General features: G+C 37.7%; 1 protein-coding gene across 2 annotated transcripts in view; it reads right to left on the bottom strand.

The window, feature by feature from the left end:
- ARHGAP42 (Rho GTPase activating protein 42) overlaps nucleotides 1-27,912 on the bottom strand; it is a 321,353-nt gene that overhangs the window by 51,063 nt on the left and 242,378 nt on the right. For both annotated transcript variants that reach the window (XM_065946301.1, XM_065946302.1), the window contains 6 exons: nucleotides 15,980-16,084; nucleotides 13,778-13,907; nucleotides 7,824-7,924; nucleotides 6,025-6,134; nucleotides 3,460-3,538; nucleotides 2,083-2,122 (listed from right to left, as the gene is read on the bottom strand). In XM_065946301.1, coding sequence (XP_065802373.1) covers nucleotides 2,083-2,122; nucleotides 3,460-3,538; nucleotides 6,025-6,134; nucleotides 7,824-7,924; nucleotides 13,778-13,907; nucleotides 15,980-16,084 — 565 coding nt within the window. The remainder of the gene's footprint in view (nucleotides 1-2,082; nucleotides 2,123-3,459; nucleotides 3,539-6,024; nucleotides 6,135-7,823; nucleotides 7,925-13,777; nucleotides 13,908-15,979; nucleotides 16,085-27,912) is intronic.

The following is a 27,912-nucleotide window of genomic DNA, read 5'->3' as shown; positions in this document are numbered from 1 at the left end:
TGATACTATATTAAAAAAAAAAACAAACTATAGATTCCACCAAAAAACCACAAACTCTTAGAACTAACAAATAAATTCAGTAAAGTTTCATCATACAAAAATCAATATACAGAAAACTGCTGTATTCCTATAACTAAATACAAAATATCAGAAAAAGAAATTAAGAAAACAATCACATTTACAACTGCATAAAGAAACACTCTGGAAAAAACTTAAACAAGGGGATGAAAGACACACACTGAAAAGTTTAAGACGTTGATGAAAGAAATTAAAGACGACACGAATGGAAAGGTATACCACACTTATAAATTGGAAGAAGTAATATCATTAAAATGATCATATGAACCAAGGCAATTTACAGATTCAGTGCAATCCCTATCAAACTACCAAAGGCATTTACCACAGAATTAGAACTAATAATTCAATAATTTTATGGAACCATAAAAAAAACTGATAAGGCAGATTTCAGACAAAAGAATCATCAGAAAAACAAAAGAATCATCAGAAAAACAACTCCTCGAATGAATAAATAAATAAATAAAGCTGGAGGTATCAAACTCCTTGATTTCAAGGTAAACTATAAAGTTACAGTAGTCAAAAGAGTGTGGTACTGGCATAGATACAGACAAATAAATCAATGGAAAAGAGCAGAGGGTCTAGAAATAAACCCACATTTTCATGGATAAATAATTTATGACAAAGGAGTCAAGAATATAAAATGAGAAAAGGCAGCCACTTCAATAAATGGTGCTTGGAAAATTGGACAGATACTTGCAAAGAAATGAATATAGTACTACACACAAAATCAAACTGAAATGGATTACAACTTAAACATAAGACCTAAATCCATAAAAATTCTAGAAGAAAACATAGGCAATAAGCTCCTTAGGATCAGTGTTGACATGGAATTTTTTGGATCTGACCTCAAAAGCAAAAATAAACAAGTGGGACTATATGAAACTGAACAGCTTCTGTACAGCAAAGGAAATCATCAACAAAATGCATTGGTGACCCACTGAATGAAAGGAAAATATCTGCAAATCATATATGATAAGGGGTAAATATCAATAAATACATAAAGAACTCAAACAATTGAATAGTAAAAAACAATTTATTTAAAAATGGGAAGAGGATTTATATATTTTATTCAAAACACATACAGATGGTCAACAGGCACACGAAAAGAACACCACTAATCATCAGAGAAATGCAATCAAAATGAGATATCACTCACACTTGCTAGAATGGCTATTATCCAAAGGACAAAAAAAGAAGTTTTACAGAGCATGTGGAGAGAAGAGAAACTTTGTACACTATTGGTGGGAATGTACACTGGAGCAGCAACTATGGAAAATAGTACAAAGGCATCCCAAGGTTTAAGAACAAACTACCATACCACTTCTGGGTATTCATCCAAAGAAAATGAAAAATACTAATTTGAAAAGATATATCCGTTTCTGTATTCATTGTGGCATTATTTACAATAGCTAAGATATGGACACAATCTAAATTAACACTGACAGGAGAATTGGATAAAGAAGATAAGGTATATATACAAAATGGACTACTGCTCGGCTATAAAAAAGGAATTTTTTTGTTTGCCATTTGCAATAATATGGAGAGAACTCAAAGGCATTTTGTTAAGTGAAGTAAGTCAGAGAAGGACAAATACCACATGATTTCATGTATATGTTGAATATAAAAAATAAAACAAAGAAATAGAAACCAAACTCAGATTCATGGTTATCAGAGGGAAGGGGGTTGGAGGGTGGGTGAAATGGATGAAAGGGGACAACTTTATGGTGACAGGAGGTACTAGACTTATTGCAGTAATCACTTTACAGTTTATATAGAAATTAAATTATTTTGTTGTACAGCTGAAACTAATTTGTTGTTTTTGTTGTTGTGGTTTAGTCACTAAGTCGTGTCTGACTCTTTGTGACCCCATGGACTATATCCTGCCAGGCTCCTCTATTCATGGGATCCCCCAGGCAAGAATACTGGAGTGGATTGCCATTTACATCAACTAAAAAAAAAAAAATCTACATGATAACATTTCAAATAATTATTAAAACAACTTACTTTCTTCTTTCTTGCTGATAATCGCAGGCAGGGTATAAATCTGAAAAACAAAAGAAGTCAGCCAGTCATCTGCAGTTAATGAGCCACAGCAGACAATTACCAGGGTGATACTGGTTCAATGATATACAAAGGGAGTGTCTTGATTTCAAGGTCCTACAACTATTGTGTGCACAATGCCCTCCTCCAGTCTTGCCTTCCACTCCTTTTCCTCCCTTGCTGTCCTGCCCTGGGCAAAGTTTTACCCCTTTCCCTCTGATCTAAGCATCTCATTCTATTCTCCAACATGATGCACAATCTCCCTTCTTCAGGAAGTACCTCATGATTTGCACCTGACTGTTTCTTCCTCAAATTATCTGCTTAGTGTTTAGGGTAGCATGTACCCTAACTTGTGCTTGTTAAGCTATCACACTGTCTTCTAAATTTCCTCTAGGTCAGGGCTTGCCTCTGAACTATTAGCAGTAAAGAGAAAAGTTGCTTTGGTTTTAATTTTTAATCTGTCATTGACTGGTAATTTTGTAAATTACAATAAAATGTAAATTTTAATAAACATAATCAAGAATAGACAGTCTAAAATTTTTTTATTATTAAATTTAACAGATGTAAAATGACTTCTAATTGCTACAAAATCTTCCAGATCCTTAATCATAATCTCTGTACTCACTGTAGCCTGGTAATAGTTTGTAGGATAGACTCAAAGTCTAGGGTCCACACTTTGTGTAGCTCTGTTGTTGCACAGGTACTTTTACAAGGATGTTCACAAGTTGTTTGCCATTTAAAAGATGGATTTCAAGGGACAGGCTGCGGTCTTCTACCGGCTCTAAGCACTCAGCGCCTTGTGCTTCAAAGAAGTCATCGGTGGCATATTCCCTTTTTACATAAGCCTCCCTGATCATTTTAAGTGAATTTATGTCAACAACAAATTACCTGTTAGAAAAATGGGGCTCTCAACTGAGGGAAATGTCAAGCTACAAACAGTTTTATCAAAGGACACTTCTAACACACGGTCTAGGTTACCCTGAAATTTGTTCATCATGCTGATCATAAAACCTCACACTGGCCTTGCAAAGAGAAGACACTCAAGAACTATTAACTAAAAAAAGCAATCCAACCAATGTAGCCAAATTAATGATTATAAGTAATTTTTAAAAGTAATTTTAGGGTTTTAAATTAGTCCTAGAAGTCTCCCTGAAAAGCAAATTCAAAAGTTGGTATTATGTGCCAGTGACACAACATGAGAAAACAGTAAGTCTCTACTCCTCGGATTTGCTATTTTAATATTTTCAAATATACTATATATAGGCATATAACTTTTTTTAGACATACTGTGCAATTATTAGAACAATAAAATCGAGATTATAGAATGTGTCACATTCCTACCGGTTCCTTCCCATCCATGGCTTCAAGCCAGAGTTTTCTATTAGCTTCCGAAAAGGCTTGCAATGTGATGATCCCATGCCTATTAAAAACAAGTATTTTATATATTCAATTCACTTTTTTATGCCTTTAAACATATGCTATTTATTTAAACTCTTAGTTAACTATAAAAGTAAAGTTTGAAGAAAAAGCAGGAAAGAGAAAAAAATGAAAAGAGATAAAAGAATATAGATAGAGAAAACAAATAAGAAATTAAAAAACTGAAAAGAAAATCCTAAGTGTTTTAGGTGTAAGACTATCCAAAGGAGGCTAGTCTCAAACTACTTCCCCTAAAATGACTGAAAAGGATGAAAGAGCTACATTCATCAAAGTTCAAAACCACATAAACAATCTACAATATGCGAATGATTAAGAATATGACCCAGTGTATTATCATCTAGTCACTAAAAATAATTACAATGAGTATATAGCAATATGGACTTCACTGGTGGCTCAGACGGTAAAGCGTCTGCCTACAACGTGGGAGACCTGAGTTCAATCCCTGGGTCAGGAAGATGCTCTGGAGAAGGAAATGGCAACCCACTCCAGTACTCTTGCCTGGAAAATCCCATGGATGGAAAAGCATGGTAGGCTACAGTCCCTGGGGTTGCTAAGAGTCAGACATGACTGAGCCACTTCACTTTCATATAGCAATATGAGGAGCCTTATACCATAACTAGTTAATTAGACAGAAGACAGTAAGATCAAAGTGTTTATACAATGATCACAGTATTACCATTAACACTTTAAAAAAACAACTCTCTCCCATGCACCCATTCTGAAATAGCTACTTGAGGATGTGCTTCAAGAAATAGCAAGCAAAGGGAGAGATGAAATCAATATTGAGAGAGAAAGACAGAAAATCCAGAAAAAAAAGGGAAATTAACCTAATGAATTGTGCAAGCTGTTCATAGGATAAACAGAATCTTAGAGGACTCTGGGACAAGGTACAACAAGAAGGAAATTTCATTTAAATATTGTGTAATTACAAGCCTAGAATGAGTTAAAACTGACAAAGGGATATATCTTCATGGATACAGGAAAATGGATCATTATAGTGATAAGAAATGGAGAAACTGATTATAAAGATCAAAGTAATTTTATCTTGGATAATTTAAGCCAGTTTAAAGCAGCAGTAATAACAACACTACTTGTAGGCTGTTTACTGTGTGCCAGGCACTGTTATGTCTCCTTCACTAACCTATTTACTCCTCACAACAACTCTTTGACGTGCGTAGTGATTAGCCTCGCCTTACAGATCAAACAACTGAAGCACAGGGCTTAACAGTGTGCTCCAAGGCTACATATCTAGAGAGTACTGAAAAAAAAAAAAAAAAAGAAAAATCACTAACATGTTAGTATCCATCTACACAGAAAACCAAGAAGTTCCTATCACAAAATTAATAAAACCAATGGATGTAGATTGATATATAAAAAAGTTAATAATCTTTCCACATCAGTTTCAACTATAAAACAAAAATGAGTTTTCTACTAATGACAGAATCCTATTTAAAATTTCAATGAAAAGAAGACACCCAAAAACAAAATGGGGGGAAAAAAAAGATATATAAAATCTTAGGGAGAGTTCAATTTACCATTGATTAACTAATAACAGAATTCCAGTCAAAAATCCCAAAGGAATTTTTGGAAAGAAAAGGAAACTTACTCAGCAGATCTACAAAGTATAAGAACACAGAGCCAAAACAGCTAGCACTGTTTTAAAGAAGCGTAAGGATGGGACCAAGTCCTACTAAATAATTGTCATCTATGGTATATGTAAGCTATGGTATATAACAGGGTATACAGTATGTTAGAGTGTATAGTATATATTCACGCGCAAAGCTAGAGTATTCAGAAGCATGGTGGCAGTACAGGGGAAGAATAGCTTATGGAATACAACAGAGATCAAGAAACATACTTTTCCTTACTTTGTTTCTATTCTACTTGAAACGATAAATGAGTGCAGGTAAACAATTCCACTAGATGATGAGCCTGGCTGCCCAACCTTTATGTCTCTCCCAACACCCTGTGACCAAGATTGCCCAGAACAGTGCTGTGTGCACGGAAGGCGCTGAACTTCACTGGCCAGAGGAGGCTCACGCCGAAAGCAGCAGTGTCTTTTTTATCCTTCGGCACAAGGCCACCAGGTTTCAAAACCATACAGGAAGGATGACCCAGGAGCCGTGAACAAGGCCGTCAGGCTCCTTCACTGGGATGGGGACCTTAGTCCACAATGTCTTCTTTTGACTAAAGCACTCATTTACACTGGTTTTTCAGATTCTTCGCTGCATGACATTACCCTTTGGTAGCACTCTGTGTCTAATTTATTTTTTTGAAAGCATCATGTAATCCATATTTATTGAATAAACAAGTGAAAGAATGAATTAAACATATTGTTTTTTAAAAAAGAGACTGAAAAACAAGCACTTTATGCTGTTTCATATTTAGAGCTATACACAGAAAGAAAAAAATAATTAACCTAAACAAATAATTTAGATTATTAAAAAATACAAAGTGAGAAGTTCAAACCTTTCGACCACTTCTATGTCAAAGCAGAATCGTTTATCAATTGAATCTGTCTTTCGTCGGATACAAGATTTTAATTTAAACATTTCTGGTGAGCTAGTAACAAGGCCATTCTGAAACAAGAGGTGGGACATATTTTTGACATGATGACAGAGTGAACTGAAATATATTAAATACACCATCTAAAGTTTCCATATTAAAATAACTTAGAGTACAGTTTATGTATAAAGATCATAATCATGCCCTATTTCTATAAATATTAATACAAAGATGTCTGGCTAATGTTAACTTCCCAACTGTAATACACCAAACCATTTATTAATAAATTAATCACATATATGTTTTATTCAAAGAACTCTGGGAATTCTGTGCCTATTACCCTTCAAAATAGTTACTTATGCTAAATTATACTATAATGTGTATATATTTGAATCCGAGCTGTGGAGTATTAAATGACAGCTGACAGTTGACTCCAAATCTCAAGAGAGTTACCAAAATAACAAAGCTCTAGTAGATACTTGTTATAACGCTATTACTATCATGCATACCATGTGATTCTTCTGCTGGTAACCAATTGCTAGTCTGCTTCTGAAACTAAACCTCTTTGGACAGAATCCAACATAAGCTCAATTCACAATTTTCTTCTATACCTGAAAAACCATTCAATTTTAAGGAGAATATTTACCCAATGCCTGGTTAATTATATTGTCTCTGGTTGCAAATCTTACAGATTTATTAATAGAACTCTGGCTTGGTCTCTTTATTATCTCACTACTGTCACATGAACTCACTTCTGGGCAACAGCTTTTCTTACAAAAACTTGAGTAGAAACTAAGGTGTGATTACAGCATTAAACAACTTCTCGTGATGGTAGCAATCTAAGATTTCTTTTTCTCTGGTATGTTCTCCTTTACTTTATATCTATCACTTTGAATTATTAGACTCTATTGAATGCCCAAGCACAATAAGTTTCAGTTGATATATTTGAATATGTGCCTAAATTAGGTCAACATTTACCTACAGATACCACAAATTAGCTCGGGGAGTCACTTACTTTCTACCACCTTTATCTTCTAGTCAGTTAAAAGGAGGCGAGCCTCAGTGATCTTTAGGATAACTTCCAGCTCTAGGATTCTCAGATGACGGCTCAGTCATATTTGTAGGTCTCATCGTTTGCCATATTCATATCTTAACTCACAAAAAGATTGCAAACTACATGCAATAAAGGTGTTGCACCCTTCAGCACTTCCGCATACAAAGTACACTTAGTTTGTACTGTTCACCACCCATGTGAGACTTTCAGGGACTGACTGACCTCAGGGGTAAAGCAGCACTCACTGATTTCTTCTGAGAACCTTTGTTGGCCAGCATTTCAGTAAGGAGGACTCAGTGCTTGCGGGGACTGTGGCATGCAGGAGCAAACGCGGGCTCCCACAGGAAACACCGGGAAGAAAGAGGCGGACTCCGTGAGCCTCAACCCGCCCCTGACAACCTCTGTGGGCTGCTGGCAAGCCAACACCTCAAATGACCCTGCTGCCAGGAATGTAAGATGCCATCCACCAAGGGGTCCGTGCATGTAATGTAACTGCTTATCAAGAATCACGGCCCAAGTGAAGGAGAAGTACTGGCTGTTCTTTTTAAGTCATCAAGGTCATTTAAAGTGAGAGAAAACTTTTGTGACTTTTCAATTTTTTAAAAATTGTGAACACGTTTATTAGAAAAATAAGCTCATATGATTTTTTATTTCCATTATTTAAATAACAAGTTCAGTTAAAAAACAATAGAAAAAAAAGATGACTCACCATTTTCCCACTGGATTTCATTTCTGAAACACTCATTGTAAAAGTTTTACTTCCTTTATCATATGTACAATAATGTTTAATCCATGTAAAACCAAGAGGTCCTAATGAAAGGAAACAAACAATACAGACTGTTAATATAGGAGTTGCATCTAAGTTTGTGCAGTTTTCGATGCTAAGAAGTACAACTGAGGATTTCCATAGACCACGCAAGTCACGAATGCTTACTATGAGTGAGAAAGGCCAGTCTGGAGCTAGAGTGGTATAGGGTAGAGTGTCTTGCAACCAGACAACTTGGCTTAATTTGCAGCTCTGACACAGACTTGGTAAACTCAAGAGTTACTTTAGCTCTCAGCTTTAGTTATCTCCATGGTTTACCCATGGATATGGGAAGGATGAGAAGGAACAGTCTGAGGTGCTATAACAGGTCTCCTTACATCTCCCTTTGTCGCCTATTTTCAAAACTGCCAGAAATGCCCTGCTCAAAATTTAGCCAGGTCATTTCATCCTTTTGTTCAAAACTTTCCAGTCATTTCTCACATCTCCCCAGATATAAACTGAAGGCTCCAAATGATCTGGATAGAAGGATATTATTGGTCTTACTGCCTTTTGCCTCCTACACTCGACGCTAGTTACACTGGACCCTGCTGGTCTCTGAACACGGAGAATGCATTTCTACCCCAGGGCATTTCCACTCACAGGACAACTCTTCCTGCAGATGCCTGCATGACTTGAACTGTCACTTCCTTCAGGTTTTTTCCTAAATGGCACCTTTATAATATGGCCCTTTCTGTAGAGATAGCTAATATCACAACACCTTCACCATGACATTTCACTTCTTATCTTTTTTTTTTTTTGCTTTACTTTCTTCTCAGCAGTTAACACGTATATATTAATACTTTACTAATTCATCCTATTTACTGTCTGCATCCTTCACTAGAATCTATAGCTCTATGAGAGAAGGAACAAGTGATGTTCTGTGGAATAGCATATTCTTAATCCATAGAACAGGGCCAGACACATAGTTGCTCCTCAATAAAGATTTGATGAATGAAGGAACGAATTATTCATCTTTCTCTAAGACTTTATTGACCACAGAGCTGTTCCCTTTTAACGCTAATCTGAAAAAATTAAATTCAAATCTCTCTTTAAAATGAAGTGTTTACTTGGTGTCTCAGATGGTAAAGAATCTGCCTGCAGTGCAGGAGACCCGGGTTCGATCCCTGGGTCAGGAAGATCCCCTGGAGAATGGAAAGGCAACCCACTCCAGTATTCTTGCCTGGAGAATCCCATGGACAGAAAAGCGTAGAGGGCTTACAGACCATGGGGTCAATGGTGCTAATGGTAAAGAACCCACCAGACAATGCAGGAGCCGTAAGAGATGTGCATTTGACCCCTGGGTTGGGAAGATCCCCTGGAGGAGGGCATGGCAACCCACTCCAGTATTCTTGCCTGAAGAATCCCATGGACAGAGGAGCCTGGTGGGCTACAGTCCATGGAGTCAAACACAACTGAAGCAACTTAGCATTCATGCATGTATAATGTTCACTTTCTTTTTCTCCATAAATATAACCTCACTGGGGTATGCAACCCTTTCCCACTGCATACCACTCTGTCATCCAGTGTTCTCCTTAGAAACTGGTCAATGCTGCTTCCCCAGGGCAAACGGATGCATCACCAGTTCAATGATTTCATGACCTCGGCAGAAGACTGCACCTTTCCCACAGGGAAGCCAATTATCTTGCACCCAAGTGCCCCAGTGGGCTGCTTGGGTTGGAAGTGGAGCTTGTTTCCTAAAGCTTCTCCACACAGGATCTCTCTAGCAACAATTGCACACAATGTTTTTGCTGGCTGGGTTTTATAGCAATGTATTCAAAACCAAGAAACCAAATTGTAAAAATGCACCTCTTGAGAAAAGTGTTTCATGAGCCATTTGAATTTTTTTTTGTAATAATAGTTCCCTTGGTGTCATATGTAGCTTTAATACTTAAACCACTCCAGACTTTAAAATTATGGGGTGCAGCTATATACTTGGTAATCACAAAGGATTACTGCAATTAACTTCAATTCTGTTTTGGGTCTATTTCATACTGTAATACTTAATAATACTTGTTGATAACTCTGTTACATGTGGTGTAAAATACTTAGAGGCTTACAATTGATTAGTGGAAAGTGGCTGGATAGAAATCCTTATAGTGACTTTACTACTTAGGAAGCAATTTATGAAGCAATATTAGCTATAATTTTTAAATAAAACTGCTGCAACACTCTGATGACCTATTAGACCCAAGATGTTTCATTCTGCCTCTGTTTTAACTTCAGAACCCCATGTATTTGGTCTTCAAATGTGCTGCACACACAGGCTGCTTTCTTTAAAGTTGCTTGGCACCAGGCCAAGGGCAGATGTTCTTAGGCAAGTGATTCTGAAGTCCCTAAAAAAATGTCTGGGAAAATAAAATTTATTACAGCTCTGAAGCTGCAAACCAAAACAAGTTTAATTATCTTATCCAGTGTTCACCTGAGGTTGCTGAGACGATGTCTGTGGATTGGGAGGGAATTAACATTCACTGGATACCTAGTGTCAGCGTTTTATCTAGGAACTTCCAGAGTCAGACATTATAAACAGCGTTTTACATAAAAGAAAATAAAGCTTAAGAGTGGCAGATGGTGCAGCTTTCTTCATTAACAGGGCGTGTGGTTGGAGCTGTTCTTTTTAGACGAACGCTACTTCTCAGGAGTTGTTTGAAGAATGAAATGACACAAATACAAATTGCACAGAATAGTAAGGGCTCCTGGAAGGACAGTGGTCTTACTGTGTGCTACTACGGATAACAGAGACATTCTGTATACATTATCTCTAATTCTTACAATGTTATTATGAGTAGATATAAATATCCCTCTTTTATAAATGAGGAGATGGAGCTCAGAAAGTTGCCTACCCAGAATCACCCAGATAACAGGTGGCATAACATTCCAATATAGTTCCATCTGACTCTGGACCCCATGCTCTTCCTGCTTAACTGGAATCTACCAGAAAGCAGTTTACTATATACCTGGAGGTGGGTGACATACAAACCACACACCCAGATGAAGTGGAGTGCTGTGTCTAAATAGCAGTCATCTGCCACCATCCCACTACATCCATCTCCATTTATCAACCAGTTTACAGCTCTGATATTTACTATTGATCACTGGTTGCTAATTGTGTAAGTCTATCCGTCTTGTACCTCCTACAACTGAATGAACATCTTGGAGCCATATTCTTCATCTCCTTATCTCCTTTTCTGTTCTCCACAAGACTTACTCAGGGATAGCAAGAGCACAATCAATGTGTCTTAGTGAAATGGCCAGATTTTCTTAATATAAATGCTCTCAAAGATTCCAAGAAGAAAGGGGTTTTGAGTACTTTTTCCTCATAGAAAACTAATTCCAAAGCATATAATCCCATTCATTTTCCTTTTAAAATCCCTAGGCAAAAGGAAGAAGTGAGGATGGTAAGTGGGAATGAAAGGAGTGAGGGATTACAGTGAGGCAAAATAACACTTTTGAGAGTGATGAATACATGGGTTATGTTGGCTGTGGTGATAGCTTCATAGGTGGATACATGTGGCAAAATTGATCAAACTGTACATTTAAAATATGTGCAATTTATTGCATGCCAAGTGTGCCTCACTAAAGCTATAAAAACAGCAGAGGCAGATATAGAGTAAAATGGAGATGGGTGCTGTCCTGGGAACAGGAAGAATGTCATAAGAGAGGATGCTACAAGTAGAGGGGAGCCTTGAATGCCATGCGTGACCACGGCCATCACAGGAGAGGCACAACCAAGCAAGCACTGCAGAGGAAGCTGCTGGAAGCGCTCTGAGAACGGACTGAGGTTGACAAGCCTGGAGGCGAAAAAGAACAGTGAGGAGACCAGTGCAAGACTATGGAGATAGAGAGAAGGTATGGGTTCACAGGTTATTAAGGAGACAGACAGATTTGGTCCCAGGCTACAGAGACACTGGAATTGAAGATTTACCTGAGTTCTGTAGCCTAAAAGCAGATGTTAGTGGGATAGGAACTCTCAGAGAAAAGGTCAGTGCCACAAAGGGCTTTATGATCATTTCAGAGTGACCCAGAGAAGAAGTCAGGTATCTGAGAATAAAAGATATCAACATCAGACAGGTGGACAGGATGCATTCTGTCCATGCATCCAGACCCCAATTATTAAAGGGCTTATGCTTTCAGTATGATCCAAATGTCCAACAACTGGGGAATAGGTAAGAAAACCTTGGCACCATCCAGTGGATGGGCTACCAAGTAGTGACTGAACAGAACATATGTCAAGCCTATGTATATAGGAATTTTGCGAGGTAATCCAAAGCTTTTTTGATTAGAACATGATTACCCACAATGATTTTAGCAACTGTGTTAACAACAGGGGTGAGGGGGGACCTCAAGAAATAAAGTATTGCTGAGCTGCAATGAATAAAAAATCTTTGGGCAACAGGACCACACCTCCTCTACCAGATGCAGATTTGACAAGCCTCACTATCCACATATTCCCCCAATAGGCACAGCGTAAGCTCCTCTCCATGTACCCTCACACTGAGGCTCTCAAATATGGAAAAACCATTCAGTATGCAGAATCTTTCTTAGGGACCTGAGTAGATCCATGTACTCTGCATATATGATCAATGAACTGGTCTTTTCTCATGAAATTTTGGAAAAACCTATTTATTATATTTTAATTATAGATTATAAAGGCAGGACATTAGATTTATCATTTTAACATCTGAAAACAGTAGACTGGTCAAGGTAGATAGCTATGAGAGGGAAAATCCTGAAACCAGATCCCCTGAGCTAGCAGCCCACTATAACCAATGTAGTAATAAATGTTTGCTGAGACTACTGGACCAAACTGCTATCTGCTTGTGTACTGTTAAGGAACAAACGACAATCATCTGATCATGTCAAATATAAACTACCTTGGCACATTAATGATCATTTTGCATTATGCCCCCAAAACTTTCACAGTCAACATCTACAGCTTCCACATCTCAAACCCTTTAACTATAATGTCTTCAAGACAACTACCCTGATCTATTGTCTAGAGATGGGGAGACTTAGGGCAATGCTACTCCATGTCGTCTTCAAGTCCACACATGTGAGAAGAACTACAGAAAGTGAGAATAGGCATTTCACAACTTTTAGAGCAATCTGAGATTACTGCACAATCCAGGCACGTGATTCTGTGTTTTATGAAGACCCTGACCCGTGATGCACTGGAGATGCAAACAACTGCTGTTCCTTCAACACAAAGAGTAAGAGAGTGTTTTAGGGCACTCTGGTTTGAAACAGAGTTAATTTAATCACTGGTTCCACTTAATGACAAAAAAGGACCCTAGTTATGCAAGTTTGAATGGCTTTTATTAACTACTGTGAGAAAAACTTCTCAGTATGAGACAATTATAATAGCGCTCTATTGGATCTGAAGCTTATTTCCGAACACCAGGAAGTAAACAGTCCCAGTTTGATATTACATAATTGCCAGTTTTACTCCTAAAAATTGTCAGAGCACAGAATTAAACGAAATAATGCTGCCGAAGGGGAAAACCACTACCAAAGTCACCAAGATGATCTATCTGATAAAGGCTTTGGGTTTTAATTCTCCATGAAACTTTGCATTGAGATCAGACACCATAATTAAATTCTAAAACTGAACTCATGTTACGGTATCATCATGAAGATTCTAAGTTCCAAGTTCAACAACATACCAGCTTAGAGAATCCAATGGTGAAAAGTGGAAAAACTTCCACATTCAGTGATAGTCACTGGCCAAGCAGATCACATAGGATAAAGCTGTAAGGAATTTCAGTCTTCCTTCTTAAAGGAAAAGTAAGTAACCAACTCACATCTCATGGAAAACAGAATGCTAATCTTAAGAGACATTAATCTACGTCTTTGCAACTCACGTTTCTCCTGGACATACAAGTAGCCTTCCATTGTCCACTGGCTGGGTGGCCGGTAATCTTGATTGGCAGATTTCATCCTCTGCATCAATCGCTCTACCTCTTGTCGAGTACTTTCAAAATTATTCCTCGTCTTTAGTAAATAGAAACAACAATTTCATTCAGTGTTTTCTACCAGTTTTGAGGAACACCCAGCCTAAGGTTTCAAGACTACAAATGGTGCTAAGGATAACTTTGACTCTTTAAGGACCATTCACCATATCCACCACCATCTACATTGAATCCTATGCTCTAATTTTGAATTGCTTTAGTGAAACTTTTCTGAATGACCTTCTGCATGTTTCTCTTTGAATCTGTGTATGTGTGTGTATTATCCACTTTTGCACTGAACATTATCTAGGGAACAACTTATAGCTTTACAAAAACAAGATATTAATTAAAATAGCATTTTGTATCCCATAATACCTAAGATTAAAAAAAAGCAGATACACAGTAACTTAATTTGTTTTGAAGGTTAAAATAAATTCACATAGTTTTGATATATGAGGCACTTACCAAGAAAAAGCTTCATCATTTTTATTCCAAGCACCTCTTTGAAGACATATCATTTACCTTGTTTCTCCAAAATCCTAACATAGTTATCAGGAGGTCAATGCATAAATTAACACATAAAAATGAATAGGTCTCCAAGTTCTAACATCTTCTATTGTAGGAGATAATTTACTTACACCATAGCAAGTTTACTTAAGGGAAGAAATAGAAAGTATATGGCTTTTCTCTATGAAAATCAATTTTGCATTCAGGTCACATTATTTCAACAATATGCACTTGGAAACATAAGAATAATTACTAACCTGTGAGGCAGTGATGATTACCACTTTGTTATGGCCCCTAATAAAAGATCTGAATCTCAAAGTAAAGTTAGGAAAGTTTTCTTAATTGCCACTTTTGCTGCTTTTCCCATTAAAACATAAGGATCTGAATTTTTTCCAATATTTTACCTGTCTCTTGTTCTCATATCCCAGGAATCTTACTGCAATTGCATTTAATATGGAAATAATAAAAATACTTCAGGTTTATAATTTTCCCTTTTAATATTTATTGAGAAAGCCCAAATGCATTCCATATTGAAAAACAATGGAATGAATTGCATGTGAAATTGATTCTGTGAGAAAATCTAGGTTAAATGAAAAGCTAAATGCAAAACACAAGTAGAATAAATGCAACTACTTATTTCTCATGGTACGCTCCAACTCCATATTTCTATTTGCTGAACATCTTTACAACGGCAAAAATCAGGTAAGGAGTGAAAGGCATGCTTTTTATAGGAAATTAAGTGAAACCTTCACAAATTATTTTAGCTACAGAGTACCAGACACGGTTTCAGAAATAACTCTTGATTTACACAAAATCCTCAGCAATTAAGATTTTGTTATTGGCATCATCGACTCAATGGACATGAGTGTGAGCAAACCCCGGGAGATGGTGATGGACAGGGAGGCCTGGTGTGCTGCAGTCCAGGAGGCTGCAGAGTCCAGAGGTGACTTAGCAACGGAATGACATATTTGATAATACAGAATGGACTGGCTAGCTTTTCAAAGTGTAACTGGTATCCAGTACATGTAAATCAGAATTCATACAACTGCAATCATATATTAAAAGGATTTACTGGACAACTTTACAAAACAAACTCTCCCAGAAATAGATAGTATCTTTTAAAATAATTCTTCCCGAAGCTTTAAAGCAGCTTTTATGGATGCTTGAAAGCCACATTTAAATTTATTTTTAGAAAACAGTAAATATCAGCTATAAAATAAACAGCTTCAGGGAGGAAAGGGAAAGAGCATGTCCATTGTGAAAATTCCTTTCACAAATATAGAAATACTGCCCTCTCAGGAAATACGACATGCCTAGGGTCACTCAGTGAAATAATGAAAACACTAGATAAAGGCAACAGTTTCCAAGGTTTCTGCACTCAGATATTTTCATTTTCATGAAATTTGCCAGTTATATTTTTCTAACATAAGATTAGCTATTATTTTAAAAAATTAATAAATTTATTAAGTGGTTTTTCTAAATGAGTGAGGCTTTACTGTACTCAGATAAGTTTTTGAAAGCCTCCGAAGTTCAGCTTGGCTATAACTCAGTTGCCCTGGGATCATCTGATTAACTAAGGAGAGGCGGTGAGAACAGGTATAGTCTTACATTCTGCAAGTTGAACTGCAGCTGTTGTTTATATGGTGCAAATTCCTGGGCGAGTTCATATCCCTCGTGGTAGAAAGTAAATAAACCCTGAAGGAACGATAAAAGCTGCAAAAAAAAAAAAAAGAGAGAGAGATAAAAAGTAAACCATAAAAATGTGTTTTCTTAAAAGGATGATCATCAAATAAAATAAATGAGAGAAACTATGTTTCATTCTAATTCCTCAAGCTAGTAAGTTTTGAATATCCTTAGCAAAGTAGGCACTAGAATTACAGATATGAAACAGAAGCCATGGAAGCTAATTTTTACTTCCTTTTTGGCAGATGTGATTTAACTTTTAGGTCTTATCATGGACAGTTGTCATGTTAACTACTCTTCAAGTGCACTTACAAAATATCCAGGAGAGAATTAATGGGGATAAAGATGAAAATAACACAGTTCAGTTCACTACAGTCACTCAGTCATGTCCAACTCATTGCGACCCTACGATCAAGAGTCTTCTCCAACACCACAGTTCCAAAGCATCAATTTTTCAGTGCTCAGCTTTCTTTATAGTCCAACTCTCACATCCATACATGACTACTGGAAAAACCCTAGCTTTCACTAGACAGACCTTTGTTGGCAAAGTAATATCTCTGCTTTTTAATATGCTGTCTAAGTTGGTCATAACTTTTCTTTGAAGGAGCAGGTGTCATTTAATTTCATGGCAGCAGTCACCATCTGCAGTGATTTTGGAGCTCCCCAAAATAAAGTTTCTTACTGTTTCCATTGTTTCCCCATCTTTTTTCTATGAAGTGATGGGACCAGATGTCATGGTCTTTTCCCGAATGGTGAGTTTTAAGCCAACTTTTTCACTCTCCTCTTTTACTTTCATCAAGAGGCTCTTTAACTCTTCTTCACTTTCTGCCATAAGGGTGGTGTCATCTGTATATCTGAGGTGACTGATATTGCTTCTGGCAATCTTGATTCCAGCTTGTGCTTCCTCCAGGCCAGCATTTCTCATGACGTACTCTGCATAGAAGTTTAATAAGCAGGGTGACAATATACTCCTTTCCCAATTTGGAATCAGTCTGTTGTTCCATGTCCAGTTCTAACTATTGCTTCTTCACCTGCATATAGACTTCTCGGGAGGCAGGTCAGGTGGTCTGGTATTCCCATCTCTTTAAAAATTTTCCACAGTTTGTTGTGAGTCACACAGTCAAAGGCTTTGGTGTAGTCAATAAAGCAGAAGTAGATGTTTTTCTGGAATTCTGTCACTTTTTTGATGATCCAACAGATGTTGGAAATTGATCTCTGATTCCTCTGCCTTTTCTAAATCCAGCTTGAACATCTGGAAGTTCACAGTTCACATACTGTGGAAGCCTGGCTTGGAGAAATTTTAGCATTACTTTGATAGCGTGTGAGATCAGTGCAATTGTGTGGTAGTTTGAGCATTCTTTGGCATTGCCTTTCTTTGGGATTGGAATGAAAACTGACCTTTTCCAGTCCTGTGGCCATTGCTGAGTTTTCCAAATCTACTGGCATATTGAGTGCAGCACTTTCACAGCATCAGGAATTAGGATTTGAAATAGCTCAACTGGAATTCCATCACCTCCACTAGCTTTGTTCATGGTGATGCTTCCTAATACCCACTTGACATTGCATTCCAGGATGTCTGGCTCTAGGTGAGTGATCACACCATCATGGTTATCTGGGTCATGAAGATCTTTCTTGTATAGTTCTTCTGTGTATTCTTGCCAGTTCTTTTTAATATCTCCTGCTTCTGTTAGGTCCAAAGGGTAACAGGCTTCCCTGGTGACTCCAACTGTAAAGAATCTCCCTGAAATGTAGGAGACCCTGGTTTGATTCTTGGATCAGGAAGATTCCCTGGAGAAGGGAATGGCTACCCACTCCAGGATTCCTGCCTGGAGAATCCCATGGACAGAAGAGTCTGTGGGGCTATACAGTCCGTGGGGTCAGATAGAGTCAGACAGGACAGAGCGACTAACAGCAACAAACTAACCCTAGAAGAGATTCTAACCAGAAGTCAGAGATCAAAAGCATGCAGATGTGAGGAATACTAAACCAGCAAGCCAGAAATAAGAAGTGCCCAAAGACAAGGAGGAAGGATGGGCAGGTGAAATTCAGGAAAGGAGCACACGGTGGCAGTACTGGCTCATGTAACACTGAGAACAGTTTAGCAAGCGGCAGGAAGAACTCAAAAAAGAAGTCAGAGCTGAGCAAAAACATGGAGCCAGATACAGATCTTTTCAGGTAAGAGTTAGAATAAAATTTTCTTTGCAAAAGCACAATTTCCATGACCCCAGCTTTCTAATCCCACATTCATATGCACTTATTTATGATGTTTTTTATCTGTAAAGTAAGAGCAGCTATCCATGGAGTTATAGGACACGGTCATTTATATGAAATATTATAACTGAAAAATAATTTATTTAAATTTTTCATTTAATTTCCTGGGATTTTATTCCATATACATGTCTACCAGTTCAATCTCTTCCACAACTTCTTCCTACAATAAAGTTAGAAAACACATTTGAGAAGATGCTAAAGTTTTTCTAATTCAAACAGCATAGCATGTCTGTAAACTATTATTTTATATGAGGAAAGAAACACAATTTGAAGCCATCTTCGTATGTGAATAACATCCTGTCATTTCCTCTGTCTGGGGAAGAAGGAGGATTCAGTCAAGCATCAGTTGGTATGTGTGTTATGATTTCCAACAGTTAAATACTGGTTTTGCAATGACCTAATGCTTCTCTTCCTAAACAAGTTAACTTCTTACAAAATCATACACATTTTGGAAAGCATATACTTTCAAATTGGTGTTAAGTTGTTACATTTTAAGGAATTTCCTTTATTTGTTCAACAGTTCCTGATGATGTGTCAAAATATATTGTCTGTAATTTTAGAATTATTTTATGCTGTCAATTTTATATCAACAAATAATTATTAGGGAAACTAAACATTTAATAAATTACTCTTTATTAAAAGGATGCTACATACATTTGTTAAATTATTCAATAATTTAAGATATATAGTCTGCACATATTATGACCCTATTTAAAAGAACTGTATCTTAAAATAGGATTAAAAAACCTTTAATTAACCATGGCATAGATATGTAAATTTAGAGATTTTCAGAGACAAAATAAGAAAATACTTTTGAAGTATATACTTAGGCAACAGTAGCCTTCTAAATACTTGCATAGTAGTTATGAATTTGTTGCAAGTAATATTGTTTCATTTCTTAATGTCTATACTGTCTTACTAAGAACTGGATATCATAAAAGAAAGATACTATTGTAATATTATGCAAAGTATAGAGAATTCAACTTACAAAGGAGATACTTTAAGAACATCTGCAATGAATATTCCTATAAAACACCCAATTCCCTGAGATCCATTTCCTACTGGCAACTTCTAATAAAATTCAGATTTGCTTAGCAGTAAACAACTATGTTTTAATCTCACAGTGCATGCTGAGCACCCACTAGGAAAAGGACAATTCTTTAGGAGGTAGAGAAAAATTATATACAAAGACTTATCTACCTTTTACTTTTGTTCCACATCTACTCTGGAAGTAGCATTTGAGAAAGTTTAATAAAGGCAGTATGTATGACATAGTTGCCTCTAGGTGGTGGCAAAGTTAAATGTTTAGTTAATTTCATCCTGAACAAATTCCATGATGCTAAATCACAGGAACTTAACAGGACAGCCTGACAGTCTTTAGGAACTGCATTTCCCCGTGTCACTTTCTTTCTGTGTGCCTGGGTGGGTGCAGTGGCAGGGAAAAGACTATTGCCTCAGCTTACCTTAAAGTAAATCTGACTTTTAAAATGACAATATAAACATTATTATACAGTAAGCCAGTAGGTAGACTAGGTTTTAATATTAAGAAAGGCACTTTTACCATCAGGAAAAACTCATATAGCACTTTATCATTCCTAAGGGTTTTAGGATCAATTTATCTCGCCACCAGAACAAACTGACCAAATGTAAAAACTGATACTGCAGTTATAGATGAATAATCATTTAGCAAAACCCATAGCAAGTCAACAAAGGAATAGCTTAATCACAATTTCTCAGCTGATTAATCACCAGGTCACAGCTCAGTTGGTAAAGAATTCACCTGCAATGCAGGAGACCCCAGTTCGATTCCTGGGTTGGGAAGATGCACTGGAGAAGGGATAGGCTACTGACTCCAGTGTTCTTGAGCTTCCCTTGTGGCTCAGGTGGCAAAGAATTTGCCTGCAATGCGGGAGACCTGGGTTCAATCCCTGGGTAGGGAAGATCTCCTGGAGAAGGGAAAGGCTACCCACTCCAGTATTGTGGCCTGGAGAATTCCATGGACTCTATAGTCCATGGTGTCACAGAGTTGGACATGACTGAGCAACTTTCACTTCAAGCCTTAAGGGCCCACAGTTACCAGTAAAACTGGGAATAGCAGAGAAAAGTGAGAAAAGGGGTTGGGACTAGCATGGGTGTGAGGGGCACACCTCTGAAGCAATTCGGAGTGATTCCTATAGTTTCCGATGACCGATGACCAAACTGGGCAAAACTGGAATAATGAACACAGTGTGACACTGGAACAAGGACAGACACACGCATCAACAGAAGAGAACTGAGAGTCTAGAAATAAACCCAGATAGCTACAAACAACTTATTTTCAACAAGGGTGCCGAGATCATACAATGTGTGCTAAGTCACTTCAGTCGTGTCCGACTCTGTGCCACCCCATAGACGACAGCCCATCAGGCTCCCCTGTCCCTGGGATTCTCCAGGCAAGAACACTGGAGTGGGTTGCCATTTCCTTCTCCAATGCATGAAAGTGAAAAGTGAAAGTGAAGTCGCTCAGTCATGTCCGACTCTTAGCGACTCCATGGACTGGAGCCTATCAGGCTCCTCCGTCCATGGGATTTTCCAGGCAAGAGTACTGGAGTGGGTTGCCATTGCCTTCTCCAATACAATGTGTAAAGAATAGTCTTTACAACAAAGAACTCTTAGACCACTGACGAGCCACATGGAAAAGAATGGAGTTGGACACCTACCTCAGGGCACAGACAAAAACTAATTAAAATTGGGTGAACTGAAGAGCATGTGTATTACATCCCAATAATGTTTTTAAAAAATACAAACACTTCTCATAAACAGAGCATCATAATGTAATAAAGGAGATCAAAGCCTTATACAGACGTCTACATCTGGCCACTGAAATCTCCAAGAAGACTGGAAAACTAGAGTACAGGCAAGGCATTTTCATTCTGTACTTGTGTCTGGCCTATGAGATAATCCTGCGGTCTCTGCTCTTCTTTACTTGGAGGAGGACAGAGAGAAAAATCACAAGGGATAGCTTCTGAATGACCACAGAGTGCTTTAAGTCTAATGTATGGATTGAGTGGGAATGAAAAAGTATCACCCTCTAATGCAATGAATGAGAAAATGAAAGAAAAAAGAGTCATGGATGGAAAGTGGTCAGTCAGTGTGGCATAGGGGGACAACTTGTCAAAGAGGGTAATAATCAGAGAAGCTATGTTGTTGCAAAGTTGCTAAGTCCTATCTGACTCTGCAACCTAAGAAGAGCAGCACACCAGGCTTCCCTGTCCTTCACCATCTGCTGGAGTTTCCACAAATTCATGTCCACTGAGTCAGTGATGCCATATAACCATCTCATCCTCTGCTGCCCCCTTCTCTTGCCCTCAATCTTTCCCAGCCTGCAGTCTTTTCCAATGAGTCGGCTCTTCACATCAGGTGGCCAAAGTATTGGAGCTTCAGCTTCAGTCCTTTCAATACATATTCAGAGTTGATTTCCTTTAGGAATGACTGGTTTGATCTCTCTGCTGTCCAAGGGACTCTCAGGAGTCTTCTCCAACGCCATAATTCAATAGCATCAATTCTTTGGTGCTCAGCCTTCTTTATGGTCCAAATCTCACATCCATTCATGACTACTGGAAAAACCATAGCTTTGACTATAAGGACCTTAGTCAGCAAAGTTACATCTCTGCTTTTTAATACGCTGTCTAGGTTTGTCATAGCCTTTCTTCCAAGGAGCAAGTGTTTTTTAATTTCATGACTGCAGTCAACTGCCCATAGTGATTCTGAAATCCAAAAAAAATAAAAAATAAAAAAAAGAAAGAAAGAGAGTCAAGTTGCTCAGTCGTGTCCAACTCTTTGAGACCCCATGGACTGTAGCCCACCAAGCTCCTCGGTCCATGGGATTTTCCAGGCATGAATACTGAAGTGGGTTGCCATTTCCTTCTCCAGGAGATCTTCCCGATCCAGGGATTGAACCCGGGTCTTCCACATTGTAGGCAGACACTTTATCATCTGAGCTACTAGGAAAGCCATTAAAAAAAAAAAAAAAATCTGTCACTGTTTCCACGTTCTCCCCATCCATTTGTCATGAAGTGTCATGGGACTGGGTGGCATGATCTACATTTTTTGAATGTTGGGTTTTAATCCAGCTTTTTCACTCTCTTCTTTCACCTTCATCAATAGGCTATTTAGTTTCTCTTCACTTTATGCCACTGGAGTGTTAGCAACTGCACATCTGAAGTTGATACTTTCCCCAGCAGTCTTGATTCCAGCTTATGCTTCATCTAGCCCAGCATTTCTCATGATGTACTCTGCATAGAAGTTAAATAGGCAGGGTGACAATATACAGCCTTGACATACTCCTTTCCCAATTTGGAACCAGTGTGTGGTTCCATTTCAGTTCCAACTGTTGCTTCTTGACCTGCATACAGATTTCTCAGGAGGCAGGTCAGGTGGTCTGGTATTCCCATCTCTTGAAGAATTTTCCACAGTTTATTGTGATCCACACAGTCAAAGGTTTTAGCATAGTCAATGAAGCAAAAGTAGGTGTTTCTCTGGAATTCTCTTGCTTTTTCTATGATCCAGTGGATGTAGGCAATTTGATCTCTGGTTCCTCTGCCTCTTCTAAATCCAGCTTCAACATCTGGAAGTTCTTGGTTCACCTACTGCTGAAGCCTGGCGTGGATAATTTTGAGCATTTTTTGCTAGCGTGTGAGATGAGTGCAATTGTGCAGTAGTTTGAACATTCTTTGGCACTGCCTTTCTTTGGGATTGGAATGAAAACTGACCTTTTCCAGTCTTGTGGCCACTGCTGAGTTTTCCAAATTTGCTGGCATATTGAGTGTAGCAATTTCACAGCACTGTCTTTTCGGATTTGAAATAGCTCAGCTGGAATTCCATCACCTCCACTAGCTTTGCTTGTAGTAATGCTTCCTGAGGCCCACTTGACTTCACACTCCATGACGTCTGGCTCTAGGTGAGTGATCATACCATTGTGGTTATCTGGTCATTACATCCTTTTATGTATAGTTCTTCTGACACTTATATTCTTGCCATCTCTTCTTAATCTGCTTCTGTTAGATCCTTGCCTTTTCTGTCCTTTGTTGTGCTCATTTTTACACAAAATGTTCCCTTGGTATCTCCAATTTTCTTGAAGAGATCTCTAGTCTTTCCCACTCTAGTACTGTTTCAGTGTGCAGGATTCTCACTGTGGAGGCTGTGCAGGGCACCAGCTCTAGACTCACGGGCTCAGTAGTTCTGGTGCACGGGCTTAGTTGCCCCATGGCCCATGGAATCTCCCAGAGCAGAGACTGAACCCATGTCCCATACATTGGCAGGTGTGTTCTTAGCCACTGCACCACCAGGGAGGTCAATGAAAAAAATATGGAAAAACAAATGAATGAATGAATGAATGAAGAGATATGAACACAGATTCAATTTATTTAAAAAGTCAAAACTTTCTGAAGTCATGGCTCTATACTGCCTCAGCAGTGAAGACTCACTGGAGTTCCTAAGGATGAATTTCCAATATTTCAAGGGGATGGAATTCAGATGAAATAGACAGAACTTAAACTTCTTTGGTAAAGAAACAAGGCAATAAAGACTAGTCAGCTTATCTTTTCAACTAAATGGGAATGAAGAAGGTAACGTGGCCATCCATGTGATAAAATCCCGCAGAAGCTATGTTTAGACCAGGCCTTTACATGATGGATTTCTAAAATGAAGTATAAGAGATAAGTCAGTTAAATAGATAGAATGCATTTTTCTGACTTCTCCAAAATTCTTCACAGTCTAACAGTCACTGCAAACTTCAAACTTTCAGTAACAGTACCTAGAACTAAATCCAAAGACCAACAAGCTTTTATTTAAATGTATACAATCTGAGGAGAACTTTATTTAGTTTCATTTTTATAGAATGACGGCACTTAGATTTTTCAGCAGAATAGAAATCTAACTTTTAGTCCTACAATGTCTTTTTTTAAAAATGATACTGTCTTATTTTCTCACTTTAATCTACTCTAAATTTTCTATACTAAGGTTAACCAATTATATTAAAAATGAACACAAACTCTTTTGCTTTCAGGACCTGAAGGTCTACATACTATCTGATAGACCTTTTTAACTTAGCAAGCAGTTGTTCAGTTTCAAAATTATTCACGTCTATTAGAAAACCTAAAAAGCATTTTATAAGCATACTTCATGATATAATAAGCTATAGAGCTAAAGCATGTTAATCAAATTACCTTGGATTTTCTTCAGAAAATGATTTAAAATTAAATTTAGCAGTCTAAGGGATGAGTATTAAAAGCAGCATGCTTTAGTTTATATTAAATTGCTTATTTTCACTTTTTCACATGACGTTTAAATATAATACAAAAAGTCTGAAGTCTAAAAAAATAAAGTGAAAATGTTCTTATAGAATTTAGATGCATATTTTAAAGCATGTTAAAATTTAAAATGTGGTTTTGAAAAAGCTTTATCTGGCTTTGAAGCACACTGACAAATGACTCATCAATACTGTTTTCATATATAGTGATAACAGTTTATGTGCAAGCTCATACTAGCTTACTGACGCTTATGACAAACCAGGTACTTTCTGCATTACCTGCATCAGATGAGACAATTCTGGGAACTACACACAAAGCTTATCCCCGACTGACAGATAAAAACCTGAGGATCATAGAATTGGAAAAGCATTCCAAATTCACAGAGCTGTAAGATTGAAGCCAAATTTCAACTTATGGTCACTCAGCCATTATACTTTGTCTCTACATGAAAAGTGGCCAGTCACCTGTGGCCTCGGGAGACAACTTAAAACAGAATAATGAAAGAAGGATGGAAGAACAAGTGAATGAATGAACAGATATGTGCATGGACTCAATCATCTTTACCAAAGTGAAGATAAATCTCTTATTTTCTTCTTCTAATTTTTAAGGAATTAAAATAGTTTTACAGTCCAGTTTTCTAGGGTCATCCATTTTATTTGGTCAGAGCAATAAAAGAACTAATTTTTGTAATGAAATAGTCCTTAAGGCTGTTGGTGGTATGAAATAGTTAACTTTGGACTTGGAATCTGGCTTCCTGGTTCTCCCTCTCTTTAGGTTTGTGACCTCAGGCAACTAATAGTCTTTCTGTGACTTAAGTTCCTCATCTTGAAGGATAAAAACTACCAATAATAAAGCCATGGTGGGGTTCATATGGGAGAAGGCAGAAAACAGGACACAGAGTAGATGCTCACAGAACACTAGTCCCAACTAAGTACACTTGCAGGATACAATCAAAAGGTAAACCAACTGCAGCTGAATGAATAAGGGAGTTAAGTTACAAAAAGATTACTTTGGTTTTCTGAGTCACAGACTTCATGTTTCACAACAGACTTTCAAGACACTGCGTTCAACTCTCTTTTGTAGGCTGTTCATGTTCAGCTACTTTTCAAGGTTTTTCTCCTAATCCCTCAAAATTCTCACAAAATCTGGGCAACTCTGAGAATCAGGAGGATCTTACAATCAGGAATCAGGAAATCATATTTCTCCCTCTCTGATCTCTTTTCCCCCATTACAGACTTGAACTGACATATCTTGTTGGGAAATCTGAAAGGATACAGTCTAGCACTGCTAGACAGAAATATAACACAAACCACAAATGCAAACTAATGTGAAAATTTTGATTTTCTAGTAGTCACAAGAAACTTAAGCAAGTGAAATTTAATATTTTATATGGTGTATTCAAAAGATTATCATTTCATCAACATGTAATCAATATAAAAGAGGATTCAATGATATTTCTTTAAAAAGAAAGGCTTTCTTTTTTGTACTAAGCCTTTGCAATCTAGTACGTGTTTCAGGTTTGGAGCATATCTTAATCTACACTAGTCTCATTTCATGGGTTTGACAGTCATACATAAGTAGTTGCTACCACACTGAGTAGTGTGAGTCTAGAGATTATGAATTAGCTACCATCACATTCCAAATAAAACATGACAAACAGGGGGGAAAGGTCATTAAAATCATATAGCTAATGGAGAACTGAGTTTAAAAAGCTGGCTTTCTGTATACTTCAAAAACAGTGATTTATAAAAAATATATAAATGCCCCTCTTTTTCCATATTTTAGACTCAGATTCTCCTAAGAATAATGAAGCTGTAGGAACATCTTTTCCTGGTACCACCTGAGCATTCTATAGACATTTTATCATAAGTACAAGTTGACTCTTAAACAATGTGGGAATTAAGGATGCTATATGCTCATGTGCGTGTGTGTGCACACAACACACACACATCCTTTGGAACTCTGTGTATAACTTTACAGACCAGTCGTGGCATCTGATGCTCTGCATCTGCAGACCCAACCAATCCGCAGATTGTGTAGTACTGTGGTATTTATAGAAAAACATCCGCATATAAGTGAGATCCAAATGGTTCAAAGTCGTATTGTTCAAAGGTCAACTATAGGAGGATCTTGACATTAACTGAAATCAAGGAAAATTAGTCTCAAATGATCATCATAAAGTAAGAATATTATTTAATGGGAATCAACAGGACTATTTATGTCTTCTACTTGCTATCACAGAATCTGTTTAAGTCACATCCCTAAAGTATTTTGCTTTACTCTAATGCTTATTTGTTAAACAAATCTCAGCTAAACTAGCATAGATTGCTTCATTTCTTCAATATAAAGCTTTATACAACAGGAATTGGATTTCTGCAGGAAATAACCTTCAAAGATATTAAAGTATCCTCATGTGTTTTTATCTTTATAGCTCCTGGGGGCTTTGTTTTTGAAATCTTAAAAGCTTTTTTCCTCTAAATTAATTTGTAAATGTAGAATGGAGCATGCCCATGTTCTAGTGCTCCTGTTTCTATTCTTCTCAGTACGGGGGTGGAAATTAAGTAAAATCCCATGGATGAGACTTTGTGGCTGGAAATAAAGGAGACTAAACTGACAGTACTATTTGGTTTGGCCAGACATTCTAACAAGAAAAATCCAGCAGCCAGGAAAATGTTTTGGAAGAAGGACAAATTTAACATCGACCTTGACTGTGGTGTCACCAGAAAGGCATGCATTTCAGAAGACTTATCAGACCATCCCAGTATGGGATACCACAGAGGGAAGGAAGAAAACACATCTCAGTTGAAGGACAGTTTCCACTTCTCTACCTGTACTGTCATACGAATTCACAAATTCTTAGCATTCCTTCTGTGACCTGTGAGCAAACGATTTTACAGCCTTTTCCTATATACCTGATGTCATCTTACAGAATGGTCTGGTTCACTGTTCCCAGACAGGATGGGCTATAAAAGAGTCTTGGATGGGGAAACAGGTTACACGCATGCCTCTTCAGAGGAGAGAGTTACTGCAGCTGTGAAAGGATCATTCCAGGTGCGAGGAAGACCCCCGCACAGCAGAGGAGCACAGTATCTGCAGGGAATGGGAATGCCTACAGGAGGGGGAAGGGAAAGCATCGGAACTAATGAGGGCACTCTAACAAAGAGCTGAAATTCAGAAATCCCAAGAGGCAGGCCGGGGCGGGGGAAGCGTGCCAACAAAAACCATGATATGACTCAGAGGCAGGACCTACTCCATCAGAAGAGGAGGAGGAATTTTAAGAATCAGTCATCTTCCTTG

This window comes from Muntiacus reevesi, chromosome 9 (assembly GCF_963930625.1).
Source record: "Muntiacus reevesi chromosome 9, mMunRee1.1, whole genome shotgun sequence".
Classification (NCBI taxonomy): domain Eukaryota; kingdom Metazoa; phylum Chordata; class Mammalia; order Artiodactyla; family Cervidae; genus Muntiacus; species Muntiacus reevesi.
This window is presented reverse-complemented; position numbering and strand designations above follow the sequence as displayed.